This window comes from Oncorhynchus mykiss, chromosome 8 (assembly GCF_013265735.2).
Source record: "Oncorhynchus mykiss isolate Arlee chromosome 8, USDA_OmykA_1.1, whole genome shotgun sequence".
NCBI classification, from domain to species: domain Eukaryota; kingdom Metazoa; phylum Chordata; class Actinopteri; order Salmoniformes; family Salmonidae; genus Oncorhynchus; species Oncorhynchus mykiss.
The window spans coordinates 81,447,131-81,473,414 of NC_048572.1; the positions used below are offsets into that span (position 1 = coordinate 81,447,131).

Sequence of the window (26,284 nt, forward strand, 5' to 3'; positions counted from 1 at the left end):
CAAATACTAATTGATACTAAGTGTATGTAAACTTCTGACCCACTGGGAATGTGATGAGAAATAAAAGCTGAAATAAATTATTCTCTCTACTATTATTCTGACATTTCACATTCTAAAAATAAAGTGGTGATCCTAGCTGACGTTAGACAGGGAATTTTGACTAGGATTAAATGTCAGGAACTGTGAAAAACATTTAAATGTATTTGGCTAAGGTGTATGTAAACTTCTGACCAACTGTATATACTGTATTCTATTCTACTGTATTTTAGTCTATTCCATTTCGACATTGCTCTTCCTAATATTTTTGTACTTTTACTTTTAGGTTTGGGTGTATTGTGTGTATTGTTGTGAATATTTTGATATTACTGCACTGTTGGAGCTAGAAACACAAGCATTTCGCTACACCCGCAATAACATCTGCTATGTGACCAATACAATTTGATTTGATTACTTTAAATGTAATCCGTTAGTTACTAGTTACCTGTCCAAAATTGTAATCAGTAACGTAACTTTTGGATTACCCAAACTCAGTAACGTAATGTGATTACATTGTTACTTTTAGACAACTTTCCCCTTAATAGACACAAACCTTCAACAAACATCCTTCATTAAGTTTGATAACCAGATTCATATATGTGTTTGATAAAGAAATATTACATTTACTATTCTTGTTTCTGTTACTTTCTGGATGTTTTTACAAGGAATGTTTCTGTTACTATATGGATGTTTTAGGGACTGTTTTTAAAATAAAATGTGTTTTCTGTGCCTCACTCCCATTTGTCTGTATTTTTCAGTCTGCGTAAGAACAACTTCTCTGATGAGAAAGTACAGGACTTGCTTGTTGCTCTCACTAAACACAAACCCAGAAACATTGACATTGGAGTGAAGTCCATCACCAGCAATACAGCTGACAAATTCATGTTCCTCATCAATAAGGCACATGCAGACTTGGAAAGCATAGAGTAAGTCTAAGATCTTTCATTCATTTAAATGATATATTGTATGATATATTATGTTGACTGGGAGTTACATTAAAATGGAAAAGACTGCATCTGAGCAGTCTGTCTTATAATGTCGTATGAAACAAAGTGTTATAATGCCCTATATGAAATGCTCATTGAGAAATCAAGAGGGGTTCCACCGTCATGTTTGGTGTGCAAGACAGAGTAACGTGCATTCCAGGAAGCACAGGGGAATTAGAATGTACCCCTTGATGAGCACATATAGCGCACTATTTCCTATTGAGAGTTTCCTATAAGGCATTATAACACTGCTTCATAAGACATTATACAGCCTTGATCATAATGCTCTAGGAATGTGGTCATTCTTCGAAAGTCTATGTACACCAATGGAAAAATGTGCATATGAGTTTAAGTTTCACTTACTATGACTGTGATTGTCGCAACTAGCATGAATCTATTAGCTGTAAGTCGCTCTGGATAAGAGCTTCTGCTAAATGTCTCCAATGTAAATGAAGTGTAGTCATAGATGTCTGTGAGCAGTTATTTAGACGACACGAGGACGACACGAGGACGACACGAGGACGTGTCAAGAAAATACAATTGTGATTCACTGACTGTGTCAAAGAAACACACTAACATCAATTTGGATTTTGGGATTTGCAATTTTGTTTATTCACTAAAGTCTTTGAAAACGCAGATGACAATTCCTGTATATAAACTGTACACAAACGCAAGGCACTATTACATCCACATAAATCAGGTTTTCCCCCCCCCATGAAGAATTCCATGCCTGTAAAAATACAACCGTTGACATTTCTCAGGTACCTGTGAAGCTTAGACATCATTATGACAGCCCAGGTACCATACCGGAGAATTTGAATCTAAAAAGGTACATACTCGGCATGTTATCACCTTTTGAGACATCGTAGACAAGGGGGAGAAAAAAGTTCCTACTGACACAGAACTTTCAAGTTGAATACAGTTTTACATACATTGATGTACATTGCATTCAGAAAGTATTCAGCCCCTTGACTTTTTCCACATTTTGTTGTGTTACAGCCTGAATTTAAAATGGATTACATTTGGATTTTTTTTGGTCCCTGGCCTACACACACTCACACACACACACCCCATAATGTCAAAGTGAAATTATTTATTCAAAATGTTTACAAACAAATTTTTTAAAGCTGCAAAAGGTGCTTCTACAAAGTATTCTCAGGGGTGTATTTCTGTTTTTCATTTGAAATCACTGTCATTGTGAGGTATTGTGTGTTGATGGGTGAGAACAATATCTATTTTATAGATGTTGAATTCAGGCAACAAAAAATGTGGAATAAGTCAAGGGGTATGAATACTTTGTGAATCTGTGAAAGACTTCACAAACACCACCAAGCCAGAGACCACAGCGGTGTGTCCGACCGATGATGTCATTGATGATGTCATTGACGATGTCCATGGTATATAGTTCTGTCGGCCATCTTCATTTTCCTACGTGTAAAACCCTGATGAAGGCTACGGGCCGTTTTAAACAAGTTTATTTTAAACAATAAAGCAGCATTTTTAACAACTTCCACTGACCTCCCAGAGTTGCTGACTGTCCTCTTCAACTCACGTGGCAGGAGTGGTGACATAGCAAGTGCTTCTAGGAGACTTAGTACAGTGTCTACATACACAGTAGTACAGTATGAAACACACAGAGAGACAGAGAGACACAGGGAGAAAGAGCAAGTCCTGCTTGTACAGTTCCTGATAAGCCACTGAGAAAATGTGCTAAGCAGGATTTTCCTACATAGTTACATAATTAAAAGTTAAAAACATGATGCTACATGAGGCTAGCACACCTTAGCAGATCCCCCAACCCAGCCTCTGTCCTCTTCTCCCACTTATCGTATCTGAGAGTGTGTTCAGCAGAGGAGGCTGGTGAGGGGAGGACGCTCATAATAATGACTGGAACGGAGTGAATGAAATTGTATCAAACTCTCTTGTAAAAACCCATGCGTTTGATACGGTTCCATTGATTCCATTCCACCTAAACGATGATCACATCCTCCGATTTAAAGTGCTGCCAGCTAGGTGTTCAGTCACACCGCTGGGAAGGGCTGGATGGGTGACACCGCCTGGTGGCCTACATCGGTCTCTGTGTCCTCTTCTCTCCACAACCAACCTGATGAAACAGGTTGGTCTTAACAATAAATAAGTATTTTATCAACTTCCACTGTCCTCCAAGAGTTGTTGAATTTCTTCTTCTCTCCACAACCATCGTCAGGTTAACTTACACTAAAACAGTCCTTTAGCCTTCTTTAAGTTGACTTGCTTCCACCCTGGTAATCCTTCGTACTCCTCTCTCTTCATGTCCAACGCCTTCTGCATGGGGAGAAGATCATCAATTAATACAATGAGAGACGGAGTGAGGTGGTACATTTTAACATTGCACTGTTTTGAGTTCAGACCATGTCAAATAGTGAACCGTCATGTTTTAAATCAGTTTGTGGTCCCACAAAGAGTTCCAAGTTCAACGTGAAATACAGTTTACACAGAAGTAGTTCTTTTTGGGAGTCCATGCCAAAAAACAGAAGTGATCCACAGTGTCCCTCATCGCTGTGGAGAAAGAAAAGACAGGTGGAGGTGTGGAGAGAGAGACAGACAGAGACAGACAGACAGAGAGAGAGACAGAGAGAGAGAGACAGAGAGAGAGAGACAGAGAGAGAGAGAGACAGAGAGAGAGAGACAGAGAGAGAGAGACACAGAGAGAGAGACACAGAGAGAGAGACACAGAGAGAGAGACACAGAGAGAGAGACACAGAGAGAGAGACAGAGAGAGAGAGAGAGAGAGACAGAGAGAGAGACAGAGAGAGACAGAGAGAGACAGAGAGAGAGAGAGACAAGCAGGACGGCCCAGAGAAAGAGAGGAGTGAGTCAGCTCAGTGAGGATGTTGTATCCTTGAGGAAGAACAGTCAGATCATTCATCATGGTCCTCAGCCCAAACAACTCACCTTATCTGAATCCCCTAGAACCCAGCCTGAAAGGTAAGAGGAGTTAGCTTGGGCTCCAGATCCTGGGTATTAGTCAGTTTATTACAGTGCTACTGGACGTCAATTGTCACGCCTATTCCTGCTTCCTCCCTCTGTCGCTCGACGTCACCGGTAACCACCGGCCCTGACAGCTATTAACACACACACACACACACACACACACACACACACACACCTGTTCCCCATCATTAAGCACACCTGGTCGTCATTTCCTCCGTGATTACTCCCCCTTTTATTTATCCCTCAGATCACAGTCAGTCATTAGGTAGTATTGTTCTCTCATGTTCGTTGATCTGCATTGTTTCTTTATTAAACTCACCTTCTGCACATCAATAGCACCTGCTTCCTGACTCCCAGCGTATATGTTACATCAATAGCACCTGCTTCCTGACTCCCAGCGTATATGTTACATCAATAGCACCTGCTTCCTGACTCCCAGCGTATATGTTACATCAATAGCACCTGCTTCCTGACTCCCAGCGTATATGTTACATCAATAGCACCTGCTTCCTGACTCCCAGCGTATATGTTACATCAATAGCACCTGCTTCCTGACTCCCAGCGTATATGTTACATCAATAGCACCTGCTTCCTGACTCCCAGCGTATATGTTACATCAATAGCACCTGCTTCCTGACTCCCAGCGTATATGTTACATCAATAGCACCTGCTTCCTGACTCCCAGTGTATATGTTACATCAATAGCACCTGCTTCCTGACTCCCAGCGTATATGTTACATCAATAGCACCTGCTTCCTGACTCCCAGCGTATATGTTACATCAATAGTACCTGCTTCCTGACTCCCAGCGTATATGTTACATCAATAGCACCTGCTTCCTGACTCCCAGCGTATATGTTACATCAATAGCACCTGCTTCCTGACTCCCAGCGTATATGTTACATCAATAGCACCTGCTTCCTGACTCCCAGCGTATATGTTACATCAATAGCACCTGCTTCCTGACTCCCAGCGTATATGTTACATCAATAGCCAGGGAGCATAAAGTAATGATGGTAGAGAGAATCACATCAATGACATTAGGGCATGTAGGTATCAACCATCTCAGAGTAGGAGTGCTGATCCAGGATCATGTCTTCCCTGTCGTTATTCATTGTGATCTAAAATGTCAAACTGATCCTAGATCAGCATTCTGAGATGCATTATGCATAGAGCCCCAGGTCTCTCTCTTATTGGCCAACTGATCCTAAAGCAGCACTGAGATGCATGATAACATACAGCCCTTGGTCTCTCTCTTATTGGCCAACTGATCCTAGAGCAGCACTGAGATGCATGATACATACAGCCCCTCGGTCTCTCTCTTATTGGCCAACTGATCCTAAAGCAGCACTGAGATGCATGATAACATACAGCCCCTGGTCTCTCTTATTGGCCAACTGATCCTAGATCAGCGCTCTGAGATGCATTATGCATACAGCCCCTTGTCTCTCTCTCATTGGCCAAGCATCTCTCTGGCCTTCTATCCTAATTGGTCAGACTGTGTGGGGAGTGGAGCAGACGCCCAGGGAGAGAAAACTAATTTCTTGAGTACACAGAGAGAGCGCTGACGTTGGACCCCACTCTGTCCTCCCTCAGTGTGTGCTCTGTGTGTTTGTGTTGAATTCTGTAAATAGAGATAAACACATGGAGGGAGATGGCCTCTCTTGTTGAATGGTGGGAGAGAGAGAGAAGAGAAGTGCTTTTAAGAAATTTAGATTCTCCATTGAAAGTGCTTTTACTCCAGGACCAGGCCTAACATTGGTCTGGGAAACCAGCTCATTAAACCTGAAATCAAGGTATCCTATTCTCACAGGGTGTGTTAGAACTGAATGATCATTGATCAGGGGGTGTGGTCTCACCTCAAAGTCCTGGTCTGATAGGTAGAGCTCCAGGCGGAGGGGGTCGACACCCTCAGGAAGTGGGCGTGCCAACAGCTCAGCCAGGGGATAGGTGTTCTGGCACAGCCTGGCCAGCACATCTTCCACCAGGATGATCTGGTTACACACCTCCACCTCCTGACACACACACACACACACACACACACACACACACACGACAATCAACTCAAATAGTCCCAAAAAGGAGGATAAGAGTACTGTATATTTCAACCGGCCATGTGGGTGTTTGGATGTGTGTGTGTGTGTGTGTGTGTGTGAGAGCAGTACTGTTAATGTGTGTGTAGCTGTGTGGGTTGGTAAATCAAATCACATTTTAAATTGGTCACATACACATTCAGTGCATTAGGAAAGTATTCAGACCCCTTGACTTTTTCCACATTTTGTTATGTTACAGCATTAATCTAAAAATAACTAAATTAAACATTTTCCTAAGCAATCTACACACAATATCCCATACTGACAAAACAGGTTTTTAGAAATGTTTGCAAATGTATAAAACATTTTAAAAAACAGAAATACCTTACTTACATAAGTATTCAAACCCTTTACTATGAGACTCGAAATTGAGCTCAGGTGCATCCTGTTTCCATTGATCATCCTTGAGAAGTTTCTACAACTTAATTGGAGTCCACCTGTGGTAAATTCAATTGATTGGACATTGGAAAGGCACACACACACACACACACACACACCTGTCTATATAAGGTCCCACAGTTGACCGTGCATGTCAGAGCAAAAACCAAGCCATGAGGTCGAAGGACTTACGTATGTAGAGCTCCGAGACAGGATTGTTTCAAGGCACAGATCTTGGGAAGGGTACCAAAAACATGTCTACAGCATTGAAAGTCCAAGATCTCAGTGGCCTCCATCATTCTTAAACGGAAGAAGTTTGGAACCACCAAGACTCTTCCTAGAGCTGGCCGCCTGGCCAAACTGAGCAATCGGGGGAGAAGGGTCTTGGTCAGGAAGGTGACCAAGAACTCGATGGTCACTCTGACAGAGCACCCAGAGCTCCTCTGTGGAGATGGGAGAACCTTCCAGATGGACAACCATCTCTGCAGCATTCCACCAATCAGACCTTTATGGTAGAGTGACCAGATGGAAGCCACTCTTCAGTAAAAGGCACATGACAGCCCGCTTGGAGTTGGCCAAAAAGGCACCAGAAGAAACAAGATTCTCTGGTCTGATGAAACCAAGATTGAACTGAATGTCAAGCACCACCATCAATATGGTGAAGCATGGTGGCGGCAGCATCATGCTGTGGATACGCTTTTCAGCGGCAGGGACTGGGAGACTAGTCAGGATCGAGGAAAAGATGAACGGAGCAAACTACAGAGAGATCCTTGATGATAACCTGCTCCAGATCACTCAGGACCTCAGACCGGGGCGAAGGTTCACCTTCCAACAGGACAACGACTAAGCACACAGCAAAGACAACGCAGGAGTATCTTCGGGACAAGTCTCTGAATGTCCTTGAGTGGCCCAGCCAGAGCCCGGACTTGAACTCGATCAAGCATCTCTGGAAAGACTTGAAAATAGCTGTGCAGCGATGCTCCCTATCCAACCTGACAGAGCTTGAGAGGATCTGCAGAGAAGAATGAGAGAAACTCCCCAAATACAGGTGTGCCAACCTTCTATACCTGCATTTCTGTACAGCACTTTGAGATATCAGCTTATCTAAGAAGGGCTATATAAATACATTTGATTTGTAGCGTCATACCCAAGAAGACTCAATGCTGTAATTGCTGCCAAAAGTAAAAACCTGCTTTTGTCATTATGGGGTATTATGTGTAGATTGATGGGGGAAAAAAACAATTTAATCTATTTTAGAATAAGGCTGTAAAGTCACAAAATGTAGAAAAAGTCAAGGGATCTGAATACTTTCCAAATGCACTGTAGCTGTGTGGGCTGGTGCCGCGGTGTGGGCTGGTGCCGCGGTGTGGGCTGGTGCCGCGGTGTGGGCTGGTGCCGCGGTGTGGGCTGGTGCCGCGGTGTGGGCTGGTGCCGCGGTGTGGGCTGGTGCCGCGGTGTGGGCTGGTGCCGCGGTGTGGGCTGGTGCCGCGGTGTGGGATCTTTCAGCCGACATTTAATCAATGCAGGCAAACTTTTAGCAAGCTCTTCATACTATATCAGTTGTCCCTGCCTGGTGCCAGGCCCAACAGATGCAGCTTCAAGCTCAGCAGCCCGGTCTCCCCATTCCCATCCCCCTGACCCAGCCCCGTCTCCCCATCCCCCCGACCCGTCTCCCCATCCCCATACCCCTGAAGCAGCCCCGTCTCCCCATCCCCATACCCCTGACCCAGCCCCGTCTCCCCATCCCCCCCATCCCCATGAAGCGGCCCCGTCTCCCCATCCCCCTGAAGCGGCCCCGTCTCCCCATCCCCCTGAAGCGGCCCCGTCTCCCCATCCCCCTGAAGCGGCCCCGTCTCCCCATCCCCCTGAAGCGGCCCCGTCTCCCCATCCCCCTGAAGCGGCCCCGTCTCCCCATCCCCCTGAAGCGGCCCCGTCTCCCCATCCCCCTGAAGCGGCCCCGTCTCCCCATCCCCCTGAAGCGGCCCCGTCTCCCCATCCCCCTGAAGCGGCCCCGTCTCCCCATCCCCCTGAAGCGGCCCCGTCTCCCCATCCCCCTGAAGCGGCCCCGTCTCCCCATCCCCCTGAAGCGGCCCCGTCTCCCCATCCCCCTGAAGCGGCCCCGTCTCCCCATCCCCCTGAAGCGGCCCCGTCTCCCCATACCCATGAACCGGCCCTGTCTCCCCATACCCATACCCCTGAACCAGCCCTGTCTCCCCATACCCCTGAACCAGCCCTGTCTCCCCATACCCCTGAACCAGCCCTGTCTCCCCATACCCCTGAACCAGCCCTGTCTCCCCATACCCCTGAACCAGCCCTGTCTCCCCATACCCCTGAACCAGCCCTGTCTCCCCATACCCCTGAACCAGCCCTGTCTCCCCATACCCCTGAACCAGCCCTGTCTCCCCATACCCATACCCCTGAAACAGCCCTACTACCTCTCTGAAGGAGGTGAGCAGCATTGTGTTGAATGACATGTCAGTTGGCATAATTGCAGGTACTGCAATGCATTGACGACAGGTATGTGATTCTCCAGTCAGGAAAAATCTCACTTGACACAGACGGCAGCCAATATCAGAGCCTTAAAGGAAGAGATGCAGGCTCTTAGAGATGGATGGGAGTCTCTCCTGTCTGAGGCAACACTGATTGCTCCGCAAATGGAAGTTGCACCTCAATTTAGCAAGGAACACAGCAGCCAGAGAAAGAGACTCCACGATGAGACCTCTCAAGAGGAGACAGCTCAGGACAGTGCAGCAACGGTGTTTCAGAACACAGTGTTTTTACTGCTATGGATGACATCATAAGTGACTTGGACACCAGGTTCCAGAACATAGTGTTTTTAATTGCTATGGACGACATCATAAGTGACCTGGACATTAGGTTCCAGAACACAGTGTTTTTACTGCTATGGACGACATCATAAGTGACCTGGACACCAGGTTCCAGAACAGTGTTTTTACTGCTATGGATGACATCATAAGTGACTTGGACACTAGGTTCCAGAACAGTGTTTTTACTGCTATGGATGACATCATAAGTGACCTGGACACTAGGTTCCAGAACACAGTGTTTTTACTGCTATGGATGACATCATAAGTGACCTGGACACTAGGTTCCAGAACACAGTGTTTTTACTGCTATGGACGACATCATAAGTGACCTGGACACTAGGTTCCAGAACACAGTGTTTTTACTGCTATGGATGACATCATAAGTGACCTGGACACTAGGTTCCAGAACAGTGTTTTTTACTGCTATGGACGACATCATAAGTGACCTGGACACTAGGTTCCAGAACACAGTGTTTTTACTGCTATGGACGACATCATAAGTGACCTGGACACTAGGTTCCAGAACAGTGTTTTTACTGCTATGGATGAAATCATAAGTGACCTGGACACCAGGTTCCAGAACACAGTGTTTTTACTGCTATGGATGACATCATAAGTGACCTGGACACTAGGTTCCAGAACACAGTGTTTTTACTGCTATGGACGACATCATAAGTGACCTGGACACTAGGTTCCAGAACACAGTGTTTTTACTGCTATGGATGACATCATAAGTGACCTGGACACTAGGTTCCAGAACACAGTGTTTTTACTGCTATGGATGACATCATAAGTGACCTGGACACTAGGTTCCAGAACAGTGTTTTTACTGCTATGGACGACATCATAAGTGACTTGGACACTAGGTTCCAGAACACAGTGTTTTTACTGCTATGGATGACATCATAAGTGACCTGGACACTAGGTTCTACAACACAGTGTTTTTACTGCTATGGACAACATAAGTGACCTGGACACTAGGTTCTACAACACAGTGTTTTTACTGCTATGGATGACATCATAAGTGACTTGGACACTAGGTTCCAGAACACAGTGTTTTTACTGCTATGGATGACATCATAGGTGACCTGGACACTAGGTTCCAGAACACAGTGTTTTTACTGCTATGGATGACATCATGTGACTTGGACACTAGGTTCCAGAACACAGTGTTTTTACTGCTATGGATGACATCATGTGACTTGGACACTAGGTTCCAGAACACTGCAAAAGTTGTAGAATAGTTTTCTGCTGTTCTGAAAGTTGGGCAGATTAGTGAGGATAAAGTCCCTTTTGGGTGCCAACCACTGATCATGAAGTATTCCAGAGATCTTACACCTGAGTTTCATCATGAAGTAAGACACCTGAACACTGTATATCCTGCTCCCCTCCTAACTTGTCCCCTCTTGGTCTCCTGACACCTGAACACTGTATATACTGACACTGTCCCCCCTAACTTGTCCCCTCAGTCTCCTGAACACGGTATATACTGCCACTTTCCCCCTTAACTTGTCTCCTCAGTCTCCTGGACACTGTATATACTGCCACTGTCCCCCCTAACTTGTCTCCTGAATGCAATTTGTACAATGCAGCTGCAAAGCATTTTGGGAGAAGTGTCCATTGCTTTACATATATTTTCCACACTGCCTGTGACGGTTGCTGATGGCGAAGAGAGCTTTCAGTAAACTAAAAAACGGATTTAAAAAAAAAATTGTGGAGGTCCACCATGTCCCAGGACAGGCTGTGCAGTGTTGCCACGCTGTACATTGAAAGTCAGTTAGCTAGAAAGCTGGACTTGATCGGTGACTTTGCTAGCAAGAAGGCTCAGCGCTGGGCTCTTGGTGAGCAAGGACCAGCGATAACTGTTTAATGGATATTGGATCACTACACACATGATGCCCACAGGCTGAGAACAAGATATATCTCAAAGTAATGGCTGGATTGACCATAACATTTGTTGTGCACAATCAAGACCCCAAGTGGAAGAAACCTATTGATTTGGTGACCTCTTGACCTTTCCTCTAGCGCCACCATCAGGCCTTTCCATTCCCATTTCTACAGCTGCTTATTGTCTAGTTGGTGTGTACCTAGTTCAAAAATCTGCTGCTGATTTTATTATTCTGTTAGTTATATCATTCTATAGATGATCATGTTCATTTAATTGAACAGGTTAATGTATACTTAAGTTATATTTATTTTAAGTTAATCATTAATGTTAAGAGAATTTTCCATTCAAGAATGTACCATTTAAAATGACATTTAGACACCGTAAAAGATGGCCTATAGCACATTTCTTATAGAGGGTATCAGTCTTGCATCGAATAGTGAATTCCACTGTATGCAGAATGATGCATGCATGTCTGCACAGTGTTCTGTTTTCACAGCTCACTGTCAGTAAATATCAGACAGTAAATATTGGCTACAAGAGAATTGCAAGCCTGCAAAGGTAGAGTTATTTAAAGCTTTGAATGGGTTGATTGGGTTCTGGAGGTGTGGTTAATTGCGCAGGTTTGGTATGGTCTGTGGTGGTGGGGCCCAATGTGATATATATTCATGGGGCCCAAAATCCCTGGTGGCGCCCCTGTCTGTGGCATTGTGTTGTGTGACAAAACTGTACGTTTTAGAGGGACGTTTTATTGTTCCCAGCACAAAGTGCACCTGTGTAATGATCATGCTGTTTAATCATCTTCTTGATATGCCTTAGCTGTCAGGTGGATGGATTATCTTGGCAAAGGATAAATGCTCACTAAAAGGAATGTAAACACATTTGTGCACAACATTTGAGAGAAATAAGCTTCATTTCTGGGATCTTTATTTTAGCTCATGAAACCAACACTTTAGATATTGCGTTTATATTTTTGTTCAGTATAGATATCGTTGTTAGCAAGAATCCTATGTTTCCCTTGACGTAGTGGTGCTGGATGTAAAAAATATGTCTCAACTTATCCAACTCTCCCTTATGGTCAGTGTGTGTTTATGTATAAGGGTTGGCAGGTCAGTGTAGTGAATAACTCACCCTCTCAGTGATCTCAGCAATGTCCTCTCTGTGCTCCCAGCTTGGGAACACGTTGGTGAAAGTGAGAGGCTCCAGACCAGCATGGATCAGATACGACTTCTGAGACGTCTTCTCATTATTCTCTACGGGAGGAAGTCAGCACGTTTAGCAACACATCCTAACTAGAGACATGCCCTTAGTGAAAAGGTCTGCGGGTGCAAGGTTCAAAGTCTTTAAGATGTAACATCAAGCACCTTATGTTAACAGAGAGGCCAGAGATGATAACATCATCAGGTATCCTACCCATGCAGTACTGCAGCACTGTTTCCATGGCACATTTCCTGTCCATGTCCCATCTTATCCTGGTGGAGCTGGGGTTCTCGCTGTCCTGGGGCCACCAGCCCTGCCACAGGTACACCTCATGGAAGTTATCCACCAGGAACAGAGCTATACAGGAAGAGGAAGTTATGTCAGAGCAGCCATTTTGTACACCAACATTCCAACAGACAGGACATCTCCTTAACGCTGAGTGCCAAGCAGAGAGGCTTATATACTCACCAGGCTGGGAGGCTCAGTACAGGTCTTTACAGGTGTAATGTATTACTATGGTATAATAGGACTCACCAGGCTGGGAGGCTCAGTACAGGTGTAATGTATTACTATGGTATAATCGGACTCACCAGGCTGGGAGGCTCGGTACAGGTGTAATGTATTACTATGGTATAATAGGACTCACCAGGCTGGGAGGCTCAGTACAGGTGTAATGTATTACTATGGTATAATAGGACTCACCAGGCTGGGAGGCTCAGTACAGGTCTTTACAGGTGTAATGTATTACTATGGTATAATAGGACTCACCAGGCTGGGAGGCTCAGTACAGGTGTAATGTATTACTATGGTATAATAGGACTCACCAGGCTGGGAGGCTCAGTACAGGTGTAATGTATTACTATGGTATAATAGGACTCACCAGGCTGGGAGGCTCAGTACAGGTCTTTACAGGTGTAATGTATTACTATGGTATAATAGGACTCACCAGGCTGGGAGGCTCAGTACAGGTGTAATGTATTACTATGGTATAATAGGACTCACCAGGCTGGGAGGCTCAGTACAGGTCTTTACAGGTGTAATGTATTACTATGGTATAATAGGACTCACCAGGCTGGGAGGCTCAGTACAGGTCTTTACAGGTGTAATGTATTACTATGGTATAATAGGACTCACCAGGCTGGGAGGCTCAGTACAGGTGTAATGTATTACTATGGTATAATAGGACTCACCAGGCTGGGAGGCTCAGTACAGGTCTTTACAGGTGTAATGTATTACTATGGTATAATAGGACTCACCAGGCTGGGAGGCTCAGTACAGGTGTAATGTATTACTATGGTATAATAGGACTCACCAGGCTGGGAGGCTCAGTACAGGTCTTTACAGGTGTAATGTATTACTATGGTATAATAGGACTCACCAGGCTGGGAGGCTCAGTACAGGTGTAATGTATTACTATGGTATAATAGGACTCACCAGGCTGGGAGGCTCGGTACAGGTCTTTACAGGTGTAATGTATTACTATGGTATAATAGGACTCACCAGGCTGGGAGGCTCAGTACAGGTGTAATGTATTACTATGGTATAATAGGACTCACCAGGCTGGGAGGCTCAGTACAGGTCTTTACAGGTGTAATGTATTACTATGGTATAATAGGACTCAGCAGGCTGGGAGGCTCGGTACAGGTCTTTACAGGTGTAATGTATTACTATGGTATAATAGGACTCACCAGGCTGGGAGGCTCAGTACAGGTGTAATGTATTACTATGGTATAATAGGACTCACCAGGCTGGGAGGCTCAGTACAGGTGTAATGTATTGCTATGGTATAATAGGACTCACCAGGCTGGGAGGCTCAGTACAGGTCTTTACAGGTGTAATGTATTACTATGGTATAATAGGACTCACCAGGCTGGGAGGCTCAGTACAGGTGTAATGTATTACTATGGTATAATAGGACTCACCAGGCTGGGAGGCGCGGTACAGGTCCTCCTGTAGGAAGGGCAGAGAGCTGACCATGTCTGGAGCTCTGGAGGGGTGGTAGAACTCTGTAGCCACAAACTGCCCTGAAGAACTGCTCAGCTTGAACAGCCGAGGGGTGAAGTTGAATTTACCCGTATCTAATACAAGAGAATTCATGCTCAGTGTTAACATGTACCTAAACCCGGATAATCAGTTTGCCATATTGTTAAGTGTTATTTCAGTGTGTGTAACTGTACTATACCTTGCAGCATACAATCGTAGGCTTTCCGGTCTTTAATCCCTACAGCATCCCAGAATCCCGTGGGCTCTGATCCCTCGTCACACTCTGTAATGGTCACCTTACTGCTGCTGTGGAGCCCCGCCTCCAACGGACATCTAAAAGACAGAAGCCATGCGTCACGTCATAGCTACATTATACCGGCCATCCCAAATGGCACCCTATTCCTCATATAGTGCACTACTTTAGACTACAGCCCTATGGGCCCTGGTCAAAAGTAGTGCATCATAATAGGGAATAGGGTGCCGTTTGGGACAGAATATACCGTATTACACATTTCACTACACAATAGTTTTTCCTGGTCAGCATAGTACCTAGACAGGACAGATGACTAGTCCCTGGTCAAAAGTAGTGCATTATTTAGGCAACAGGGAGCCATTTGAGAAGCAGACTCACTGTTCTTCGATCCTCTGAGCTGCGGTGAGGCCCACCAGCCGTGTGTGTTGCTGGGCCTTGCAGCCGTGCCACAGGTAAATGAGGGCCTTGTTGACGTTGAGGAGGATCATGGAGCTCCTGGAGCGAAGGCTGCTGCAGTGACTGACCACCTCCAGTAGGTGTCCCTCTACAGGGACCTCCCCCCGCACGCAGTACAGACGCCACTCAGCTAGAAGAAGACGGCGAAGAGGCGCGTGGTCAGTATGACACACACACAGGTCGTGTTCCCTTGCTCATGCTTTCTATTGCATCAACCAAATCGACTGTTCCCGTCGGGCACCAGATTGCTATAATGTGGTTAGCTGATATGTAAAACGCCTATCCAGGCTTTGTAAGATCTGGTATGCATCAGCAATGTAGTCGCTCAGGAACGCACTCGTACACACTACTGTCCTGATCACAGATACTAGCGGTGGAAGCTGAGAGAAGGACTGGTCATAGTGGTAGCTGGAATGGAACTCAATGGGAACTCAATGGGAACTCAATGGGAACTTTCATTAATTCCATTCCAGCCATTAGAATGAGCCGGTCTTCTGATTTAAAGTGACACCAGCCACCACTGGAACAGAAGATGGGCTAGATCCTTCCTTACTCTGTATGTTCTCCTCTTCCTCCTCTCTCTTCCCACCGTGTATAATCATCCCCCCGTTGAAACACTGCAGGAAACAAGGAGGCTCCTTCCCCTGCTGTACCTGGACCTGTCGGGGACAGCGACAGGGACACGGCTCATACATGACATATGCATCTAAGGCTGCTCTCAGATCAGTGACAGTAGATATATACATGGAATTAGGCTGCATCTCAAACACCCTGTTCCCCACATAGTGCACTCTGGTCTGGTAAGTGCACTGTATAGGGAATAGGGTGCTATTTAAGACACAAGGCTTAGTATTTAGCGTCGACACGTACCTGGGCCCCTCTCTCCTCCTCCAGCTCCACTGTCGTCAGTGCTGACGTTCCTTTCTCTCTCACGGTGGAGTTCCGTCCCTGCCAGAAGAAGTAGCAGCCCTGTTCTTTCACCGGTTCGGAGCTCCTCAGCTCCGGGTTCTGCCTCCTGCCAACTGCTGCGCTCACCATGTACTTCCACTTCACAACGTACGCGTCTCCCTCGTGGAAGTGGCCTATACTCTGCTGGGGCAGCCGGCTGGGATAACAACAATACAAATAATTACAAATAACTCATCTTTCTACTGCGATCAGTACGGGAAGGGTTGCAAAAGTCTGGTCACTTTCCCAGAATTCACACGCTTTCCAGAAATCCCTGTTGGAGGATGTCCTGATTCCAGAAATATTCCAACCAGGATTTCTGGAAAATCTGGGAATTTTGAGAAAGTTTCCAGAATGTTGAGATAATGACCTGTAGTCAAACTCCAGGATGTGCCAGACATCTACAGACACTGTGCTGATCTCTAGAGTCCTCATCCTGTCCTCTCCTTCCACAGAGCCGTGGCCTCGGCCCACGTTCATCCCATCCAACACCGTGCTGACAGCTGTCTGGAGTACAGGAAGCATCAACGCTGCATCATACGGCCTGCACACGCACCCTGGCAAATCCTGGGGGTGGAGACCGAGAGGGACCGAGAGAGAGAGAGAATCATTCAGAAAACTCTAGGGTCATGGGGGTCTGATGAAAACATAACAGATAACGAAATATGTGTAAAAGGAAGAGAGAGAAAGAAAGATAGAGAACGAGAGAGAGAGAAAAAGAGAGAGAGTCAAGAGGATATACCTTCTGCTCAGTGACTTGTAGGTTGCTGTTCTTTGGTTGTGGTTTCTTAGTGTCTGTCCAGTCCAGAAACTTCTCCTTGAACAGGATTGTCTCATTGTGCTGTGTCAGCCTGCCGAATATGGCCCAGTCAGGACGCCCCTGGCCCTTCCTGTAGACACACAAACAGTAAGAGACAGGATCTATAGACGTTATAAACCCCTCTAGGACAAACTGTCCCTGAGGGATGATTTGACTGAGTGGTGGAGAAAGAGTCTGTGTGTGTGTTGGTGCGCATGTGTGTGCGTGTGTGTTGGTGCGCATGTGTGTGCGCGTGTGTTGGTGCGCATGTGTGTGCGCGTGTGTTGGTGCGCATGTGTGTGCGCGTGTGTTGGTGCGCATGTGTGTGCGTGTGTGTTGGTGCGCATGTGTGTGCGTGTGTGTTGGTGCGCATGTGTGTGCGTGTGTGTTGGTGCGCATGTGTGTGCGTGTGTGTTGGTGCGCATGTGTGTGCGTGTGTGTTGGTGCGCATGTGTGTGCGTGTGTGTTGGTGCGCATGTGTGTGCGTGTGTGTTGGTGCGCATGTGTGTGCGTGTGTGTTGGTGCGCATGTGTGTGCGTGTGTGTTGGTGCGCATGTGTGTGCGTGTGTTGGTGCGCATGTGTGTGCGTGTGTGTTGGTGCGCATGTGTGTGCGTGTGTGTTGGTGCGCATGTGTGTGCGTGTGTGTTGGTGCGCATGTGTGTGCGTGTGTGTTGGTGCGCATGTGTGTGCGTGTGTGTTGGTGCGCATGTGTGTGCGTGTGTGTTGGTGCGCATGTGTGTGCGTGTGTGTTGGTGCGTATGTGTGTGCGTGTGTGTTGGTGCGCATGTGTGTGCGTGTGTGTTGGTGCGCATGTGTGTGCGCGTGTGTTGGTGCGCATGTGTGTGCGTGTGTTGGTGCGCATGTGTGTGCGTGTGTTGGTGCGCATGTGTGTGCGTGTGTGCGTTGGTGCATGCGTTGGAGGGTGCGTTGGTGCGTGTTTATTGGTGTGTGTTGATGCGTATGCGTTGGTGTGTGTGCGCTCACGTTGGTGTGTGTGTGTGTGTGCATTGGTAGCCTACCAGGGTATGCGTGCGTTACATCCTCCAGGGTCCAGAGGATTGATGTCACAGCAGGTGTAGTCAAAGGTTCCGTTCCACAGGTGTTTGGCCAGCTGGAAGGCTACTTTCCTCTGGGCTAGAGTCACCTCCTTACCGTGCCACACATACACCTCACTGCCAAAGTCAAACACCAGCACCTGCAGTGGGGGGCACACAGTGGAGAGACGGGACCAAAATAATGCACACCCTGTGGACCAGGGGCCATAATGTGTGTCAGACATCTCAGAATAGGATCAGCTGCTAGTCCTAGTGCTGACCTAGGATCAGGTCCTCTCCTGTCCATGTAATCTTAATCATTATGCTCTAAAACGGCTACACTGATCCTAGATCAGCTCTCCTACTATGAGTTGTCTGCTATATGTGGTTCCTGATGAGTCAGGTACCTTTTTGGATTGCAGTAGTGTGCTGCGTGGAACCTTCCCCCACTGATCATCATCAGGAACCAGTTTATCCTCCAGCAGACGGAAGATGCAGTTTGTCTCCACGATGGCACTCTCAAACAGCTCATCTTCCTCCAGTGGCCCCGCGGCTGTATGAGGACACACACACACACACACACACACAAAATATCAAGAATAATCTACAACGGTGGCATAAAACATGAAAATAAAGGCTTCAGATTACAGATTACATGGAGCTAAAATCCCAATTTTCCCACCCATTTACCAAAGTGTGCACACTTTACGTCATGATTTAACAATGGTGGAAACTCCCTCCAGCCAGTGATTCCACTAATGCGTTTAGATCAATGACAGGAAGTGTGCAAGTGCAACATTTTCGGAGAAGGGTGGAGAATTGAGACGCGGCCATGGATGCCGCTACCGCCACCACCACTACCGCCACTACCACCGCCACTACCGCCACTACCACTACTACCGCCACTACCACTACCGCCACTACCACTACCGCCACTACCACTACCGCCACTACCGCTACCGCCACTTACATTGGTAGGTCTGCTGCCCTCTCAGGGTCTTCCAGAACTCTGTGGCTGCATGGTTCTGGGGGTTGACCCCCTCCTCGATGGTCTGGATCTGGCTCGCTCTGCAGCCCAGGTCCCTCTTAGTCTGGATACACGTGGCCAGCTCAGAGGCCTACAGTACGAGACATACACACAAACACAGAGAAAATGTCACTACCTGAAAATACACAAGTCAATATTATAAATACGGTAGAATAGAAATCGTGTCAGCCTTGTAAGGGGATTAGGCTTTGAATTTACTTGCAATGACCAATGTCAACAGCCTCGTAATTACCAGACTGATTGTTTGTAGGAGGTTACAATGTCAGAGCCTGCTTGTTGTGTTCTACCAGCAGTACTGTACGTTGTAATGATGAGTCAGCATTCACCTTGACAGGTCAAGGGTCTCCATACTGTAGTTCAATGTCTTCCTAATGATACCAGTTAAATACTAGAGCTAGTGAAACAAATACAATGACTGAGGAAAAACTAAGTAGCCTGGGCGAACCAAGCCAAGTAGCCTGGGCGAACCAAGCCAAGTAGCCTGGGCGAACCAAGCCAAGTAGCCTGGGCGAACCAAGCCAAGTAGCCTGGGCGAACCAAGCCAAGTAGCCTGGGCGAACCAAGCCAAGTAGCCTGGGCGAACCAAGCCAAGTAGCCTGGGCGAACCAAGCTAAGTAGCCTAGGCGAATCAAGCTAAGTGGCCTGGGCGAACCAAGCCAAGTAGCCTGGGCGAACCAAGCCAAGTAGCCTGGGCGAACCAAGCCAAGTAGCCTGGGCGAACCAAGCCAAGTAGCCTGGGCGAACCAAGCCAAGTAGCCTGGGCGAACCAAGCCAAGTAGCCTGGGCGAACCAAGCCAAGTAGCCTGGGCGAACCAAGCCAAGTAGCCTGGGCGAACCAAGCCAAGTAGCCTGGGCGAACCAAGCCAAGTAGCCTGGGCGAATCAAGCCAAGTAGCCTGGGCGAATCAAGCCAAGTAGCCTGGGCGAATCAAGCCAAGTAGCCTGGGCGAATCAAGCCAAGTAGCCTGGGCGAATCAAGCCAAGTAGCCTGGGCGAATCAAGCCAAGTAGCCTGGGCGAATCAAGCCAAGTAGCCTGGGCGAATCAAGCCAAGTAGCCTGGGCGAATCAAGCCAAGTAGCCTGGGCGAATCAAGCCAAGTAGCCTGGGCGAATCAAGCCAAGTAGCCTGGGCGAATCAAGCCAAGTAGCCTGGGCGAATCAAGCCAAGTAGCCTGGGCGAATCAAGCCAAGTAGCCTGGGCGAATCAAGCCAAGTAGCCTGGGCGAATCAAGCCAAGTAGCCTGGGCGAATCAAGCCAAGTAGCCTGGGCGAATCAAGCCAAGTAGCCTGGGCGAAACAAGATAAGTAGCCTGGGCGAAACAAGATAAGTAGCCTGGGCGAAACAAGCTAAGTAGCCTGGGCGAATCAAGCTAAGTGGCCTGGGCGAAACAAGCTAAGTAGCCTGGGCGAAACAAGCTAAGTAGCCTGGGCGAAACAAGCTAAGTAGCCTGGGCGAATCAAGCTAAGTAGCTTGGGCGAATCAAGCTACAGTCTGTTTGTTTGAAACTGTCTACTGTGCACAAACAGGACACTTTTCATGGAGAATAACAGCTGCTGTAAGAACAGATGGCACAGCTCTCTGCTCCAATGAGAGAGCAGAACATCTCAACAGTATGTGGCTGAGCCCCTAAATCACACCCTATTCCCTATAAACTGCATTACTTTTGACCAGGGCCCATAGCACCCTATTCCCTATAAACTGCATTACTTTTGACCAGGGCCCATAGCACCCTATTCCATATAAACTGCATTACTTTTGACCAGGGCCCATAGAGCTAACGTCTATCAAAGACAATATGGTTACTTCAATATGGTCCTTTGAGGAGACATGCTATAAAGTAACATAAGGAGTCATTTAAAAATCCAATCCAAAATAACTTAAAACATCAGCCTTATTAAACATCAGCCTGCCCCAAAAGTTTTTAATCACAGATTCCAGCTAACAAACAAGACATTTTCTTAATCCTTAAAGTCATTATTTATTTATTTTCTTTTTTTTGTGTTGAATTTTACCCCCTTTTCTCCCCAATTTCGTGGTATCCAATTGTTTAGTAGCTACTATCTTGTCTCATCGCTACAACTCCCGTACGGGCTCGGGACAGACGAAGGTCGCAAGCCATGCGTCCTCCGAAACACAACCCAACCAAGCCGCACTGCTTCTTAACACAGCGCGCATCCAACCCGGAAGCCAGCCGCACCAATGTGGCAGAGGAAACACAGTGCACCTGGCGACCTGGTTAGCGTGCACTGCGCCCGGCCCACCACAGGAGTCGCTAGTGCGCAATGAGACAAGGATATCCCTACCGGCCAAACCCTCCCTAACCCGGACGACGCTTGGCCAATTGTATGTTGCCCCATGGACCTCCCGGTCGCGGCCGGCTGCGACAGAGCCTGGGCGCAAACCCAACGTCTCTGGTGGCACAGCTAGCGCCACCCGGGAGGCCCCCTTGAAAGTCACGCTGACGCAGTCTGGCACAGGGAGATGGGGAAAGTAATTATTAAACGCTGACGCAGTCTGGCACAGGGAGATGGGGATTCACTATGGATTTCACCAAAGCCACACACACACACACACACATGGCGAGGGGACTCACTTTGGCTTTCTCTATAACGTTAGCAAACTCTCCCATCCAGACAAAACAGTGCTGAGGAGTAACCAACAGGAAACAGTCTCCACTGTTCAGGGCTGAGGCTCTGGGCTCCACTAGTCTGGTCTGAACGTGACGGCGGCCTGGGTGATAGAGAGAGAAGAGTGAAGCTACAGAACATTTTTAAGAGTATTTTTTTGTTGGATAGGATAGAGACAGCGAGAAACTATATGAGAAGAGTGTGCTGACGGCTCACTGGGTGATGTAGGTTTATTTGAACATGTTGGTATATATGCAGAAATACACAAATATATCATACTGTATAAAACATAAGTAAAAAGAAATGATCTGCCTAAATATATGGCTAGTGCATCATCAATAAGGCAAACAAACTGGCATAGCAGCAAGTCAAACGGGCATAGCAAATGTCTTTGAGTGTCATATGCTTAGCTTGGCAGTGTTGTGGAAATTCAGTACAGAGAGAGACTTGGTCATTTCTTCAAACAATCATCTTGATTTAATATCGATTCATCATTGCAATAATGAGACCGTCAGCCCACCAGTCTTGACTGACGGTTTAGTCAGAGTCTAGCCTCTGAGAGTCTACAGACAATGCACAGTTTTTATATAGCTGATACCAAGATTGCTTAGTCAGTCATTTCTAACCTTCCCATAAGCCACCTTGGTTATCTACACAGGATGGTATTTTACTTAAGTGTCCCAGATGCCAGGAAGATGAGACAATGAGGCATTGTTCTCAACTCCTCCAGGCTCTCTCTATCTCGAGTCACACACACACCACATCTTGTCTATAGAATTCCAGCTTTTAATCACCGACATCAATCAATTGTCAGCTTCAAGCTCTCTCTCGTAGAAGCCATGTCCTCAACATCCAGACTAGCTGGAGGGCGCAGAGTGGAGACCATAAAACACAGCATTAGCAGGACAGAAATATCTGACTGTTCGTTAAGTAAATAATTGCTACATAGCCAACAAATAAGTTGAATACATAATGTTTCCCTCACAATGGTAAGTGCCTAGAAGGACCTCTGGTCAGTTTAGTCTGCGGTCCTTGGCTGTTTCCCTCACAATGGTAAGTGCCTAGAAGGACCTCTGGTCAGTTTAGTCTGCTGTCCTTGGCTGGATTAGTTTAGTCTGTCGGTCTGTGTGTGTGTGTGTGTGTGTGTGTGTGTACAAAAGTTTTAGGCAGGTGTGAAAAAATGCTGTAAAGTAATAATGCTTTTAAAAATAGACATGTTGATAGATTATATGGGCTGGCCTAAATGCAAAGTGAGTGAACGGAAGAAAAATCTACATCAAATCATTATTTGGTGTGACCAGCCTTTGGCTTCAAAACAGCATCAATTCTAGTAGGTACACTTACACACAGTTTGAAGGAACTCGGCAGGTAGGTTGGCCCAAACATCTTGGAGAACTAACCACCGTTTTTCCTGTGTATTTAGGCAGCCTCAGGTGCTTTTCTCTTCATGTAATCCTAGACACACTCGATGTTGAGATCAGGGCTCTGTGGGGGGCCATACCATCACTTCCAGGACTCCTTGGTATTCTTTACGCTGAAGTTCGTTCTTAATTACTTTTGCTGTATGCTTGGGGTCGTTGTCATGCAGAATACATTTGGGGCCAATCAGATGCCTCCCTGATGGTATTGCTTGATGGATAAGTATCTGCATGTACTTCTCAGCATTGAAGAGACCATTCATTCTGACCAAATCCCCAACTCCATTTGCAGAAATACAGCCCCAACTTGCAAGGAACCTCCACCATGCTTCACTGTTGCCTGCAGACACTCATTCGTGTACCGCTCTCCAGCCCTTCGGCAAACAAAATGTCTTCTGCTACAGCCAAATATTTCACATTTTGACTCATCAGTCCAGAGCACCTGCTGCCATTTTTCTGCACCCCAGTTCCTGTGTTTCCGTGCATAGTTGAGTCGTTTGGCCTTGTTTCCACGTCGGATGTATGGCTTTTTGGCCGCAAGTTTTCCCATGAAGGCTTCTGACCAGACTTCTCCAGACAGTAGATGGGTGTACCAGGGTCCCACTGTTTTCTGCCAATTCTGAGCTGATGACACTGCTGGACATCTTCTGATTGCGAAGGGAAGTAAGCGTGATGCGTCTCATCTGCTACAGTAAGTTTCTTTGGCCGACCACTGGGTCTACGGTCCTCAATGTTGCCCGTTTCTTTGTGCTTCTTCAAAAGAGCTTGGACAGCACATCTGGAAACCCCTGTCTGCCTTGACATGTCTGCCTGAGAGAGACCTTACTGATGCAGTATAACTACCTTCTGTCTTGTTGCTGTGCTCAGTATTGCCATGGTGTATGACTTTTGACAGGGCCCTAACCCTCACAGTTGTATTCCTCCTTCACAGCTGTTTCTGTTAATGATTGTGTTTCAACCTACATATTGAATTGATGATCATTAGCACCTGTTTGGTAAATTTTTTAATCATACACCTGACTATAGGCCTACAAAATCCCTGACTTTGTGTAAGTGTACCTACAAGAATTGATGCTGTTTTGAAGTCAAAGTGTGGTCACACCAAATATGGATTTGATGTAGATTGTTCTTCTGTTCACTCACTTTGCATTTAGTTAATTGATAAATATAATCTAATCAACATGTCTATTTTTGAAAGTATTCTTACTTTACAGCATTTTTTCACACCTGTCTAAAACTTTTGCACTGTACTGTATGTATGTGTGTAAACTGCAGGTTTTAACCATCCCGTCATGATGCTCTTTCTCTTTCGAACTCTAATCCATTTCCTCCTCCATCCCTCCCAGAGACACTCTCTCATCTGATGGATAAGTGACGTCAGAGGAAAAACCTCTGTTTGATGTGATGCAACATTCTACCTCAATGTACGCAGTAAGGTAAGCCTGGTCAGAACCAGAATGGAGCCCGTCTCCTGTTTCTATAGTAACGCAGCTTGACGTAAAAGAGTATCCACCTCTGGACAGGCTGTAGATTGACGCAGACACTTACCAGGGATGGAACCCCCAACCTTCCAATCTCAGGGCACACGCTAACAAGGCCACTGATTTGGTCCAATGACAGAGTCCTCCAGAAATAACAGAACCTGTTCTCATTCAGGAAAAACCTAGGGAATATGTTCACTCTAAAATGTCCTGTTTAGCTTTCACTATGACGTCGAGCAACCTCAATGTCAACATCCTGATTTTGAACTGATAGCTTGCCCCAAAACCAACGTTGGTTAGACGTTTTAAAGTGGACCTATCAACAATGTTGATTAGTACATATCCACGCTATCTATATGCCTCTTTGTCAAATGAATGTGAAAGATACTGTAGACACATACAGTAACTCACAAAATTCCCAGGTTTTCCAGAAATCCTGGAAGATTCCTGGAATAAGATGGAATCTTTCAACCAGTATTTCTGCAAATGTTATTACCTTACTATAGGCAGAAGGAATCTCACCTTTGACCTGCATCAACATGAGGTTCTTGTAGGGCACAGCGCTGTTGTTAGACATCTGCTCGGAGATGTTGACGCTCCTCAGACTCACTTTGTTTGAGTTCTCCTTACTGGACAGCCCAGCCAGGGCCGCATCCGAGTACATCTGAGTACTAGTATTCACTAAAACGCACAGGAGGAGGACTCTTATTCACTAAAACACACAGGAGGAGGACTCTTATTCACTAAAACACACAGGAGGAGGACTCTTATTCACTAAAACACACAGGAGGAGGACTCTTATTCACTAAAACACACAGGAGGAGGAGTGAGCAGTGTGTGCAAATATTAGGGGTGCACACACAGATTCTGTGCTTAGGTAAAACCTCCTAAATATAAGTGCACTCTTACGCTCCTATGACAGAAGCATAAGATTTCAATATAAAGCCTTCTGATGGCTAAACCTTTGAAATGGTCTCTAATACATGTAACACACATACATACATGTAACACACACACTCACACTTCTCATCCCTCATCCTCTTGCTCTCTATGAGGCCGATGTTGAGTCTCTGCTCAGTGTACTCGTGTCTGATGTCCTCCCTGGCCGCCAGCATCTTCAGAGGGTTCTTAGACGACTGGACGTTCCTAGACGGTCTCACAGCCCGTTTGTGCTGCGCTAAGGCTGAGATCAACCTGGACAGGGAAAGAGGCGAAAGAGCCGGGCGAGGGACAGAGGGTGAGAGAGAGAGAGAGAGAGAGAGTGGGACAAAGAGAGCCCGAAACAAAAAATAAAAATTACAAATCCTTGAATCAGCAGTCAAAGACTATCAGAATCCTGTGGATACCCCAATTATTGGAAAGTTATTATTGGAAAAACTATAACTACCACTCTCCTGATGGTATTTTAAATGAAATGATCAAATACACAGACCACAAATTCAAATTGGCTATACTCAAACTCTTCAACATTATCCTCACTGCAGGTATTTTCCCCGATATTTGGAACCAGGGATTGATCACACCAATCTACAAAAATTGAGAAATATTTGACCCAAATAAGAGGAATTTGCATGAACAGCAACTTGGGGAAAATTCTCTGCAGTATTATAAATAGCGGACTACATCATTTCCTTGACGAACACAACGTCCTGAGCAGAAGCCAGATTGGATTTCTAAACAATGATCATACAACAGACCACATTTACACCCTCCACACTAATTGACAAACAAGTAAACCAAAAACAAAGGCGGAATCTACTCGTGTTTTGTAGATTTCAAGAAAGCATTTGATTCAATTTGGCACGAAGGTCTTTTTTTTAATAAACTAATAGAAAGTGTTATTGGAGGGAAACGTATG

General features: G+C 46.2%; 1 protein-coding gene across 5 annotated transcripts in view; it reads right to left on the minus strand.

Annotated features, from left to right (window-relative positions):
- Positions 1-1,604: 1,604 nt before the first annotated feature.
- Positions 1,605-26,284, minus strand: part of LOC110531012 (supervillin) — a 107,664-nt gene continuing 82,984 nt past the window's right edge. For 4 of the 5 annotated variants that reach the window (XM_036986474.1, XM_036986473.1, XM_036986475.1 and 1 more), the window contains 17 exons: positions 25,448-25,620; positions 24,949-25,107; positions 21,494-21,630; positions 18,823-18,970; positions 18,260-18,405; positions 17,838-18,013; positions 16,761-16,908; positions 16,389-16,585; positions 15,941-16,175; positions 15,624-15,729; positions 14,993-15,200; positions 14,561-14,694; positions 14,301-14,456; positions 12,592-12,735; positions 12,310-12,431; positions 5,854-6,009; positions 1,605-3,326 (listed from right to left, as the gene is read on the minus strand). In XM_036986474.1, the coding sequence (XP_036842369.1) occupies positions 3,240-3,326; positions 5,854-6,009; positions 12,310-12,431; positions 12,592-12,735; positions 14,301-14,456; positions 14,561-14,694; positions 14,993-15,200; positions 15,624-15,729; positions 15,941-16,175; positions 16,389-16,585; positions 16,761-16,908; positions 17,838-18,013; positions 18,260-18,405; positions 18,823-18,970; positions 21,494-21,630; positions 24,949-25,107; positions 25,448-25,620 (2,632 nt within the window). In that variant the 3' untranslated portion in view covers positions 1,605-3,239. The remainder of the gene's footprint in view (positions 3,327-5,853; positions 6,010-12,309; positions 12,432-12,591; positions 12,736-14,300; positions 14,457-14,560; positions 14,695-14,992; positions 15,201-15,623; positions 15,730-15,940; positions 16,176-16,388; positions 16,586-16,760; positions 16,909-17,837; positions 18,014-18,259; positions 18,406-18,822; positions 18,971-21,493; positions 21,631-24,948; positions 25,108-25,447; positions 25,621-26,284) is intronic. The other variant, XM_036986472.1, reaches the window with a different exon arrangement.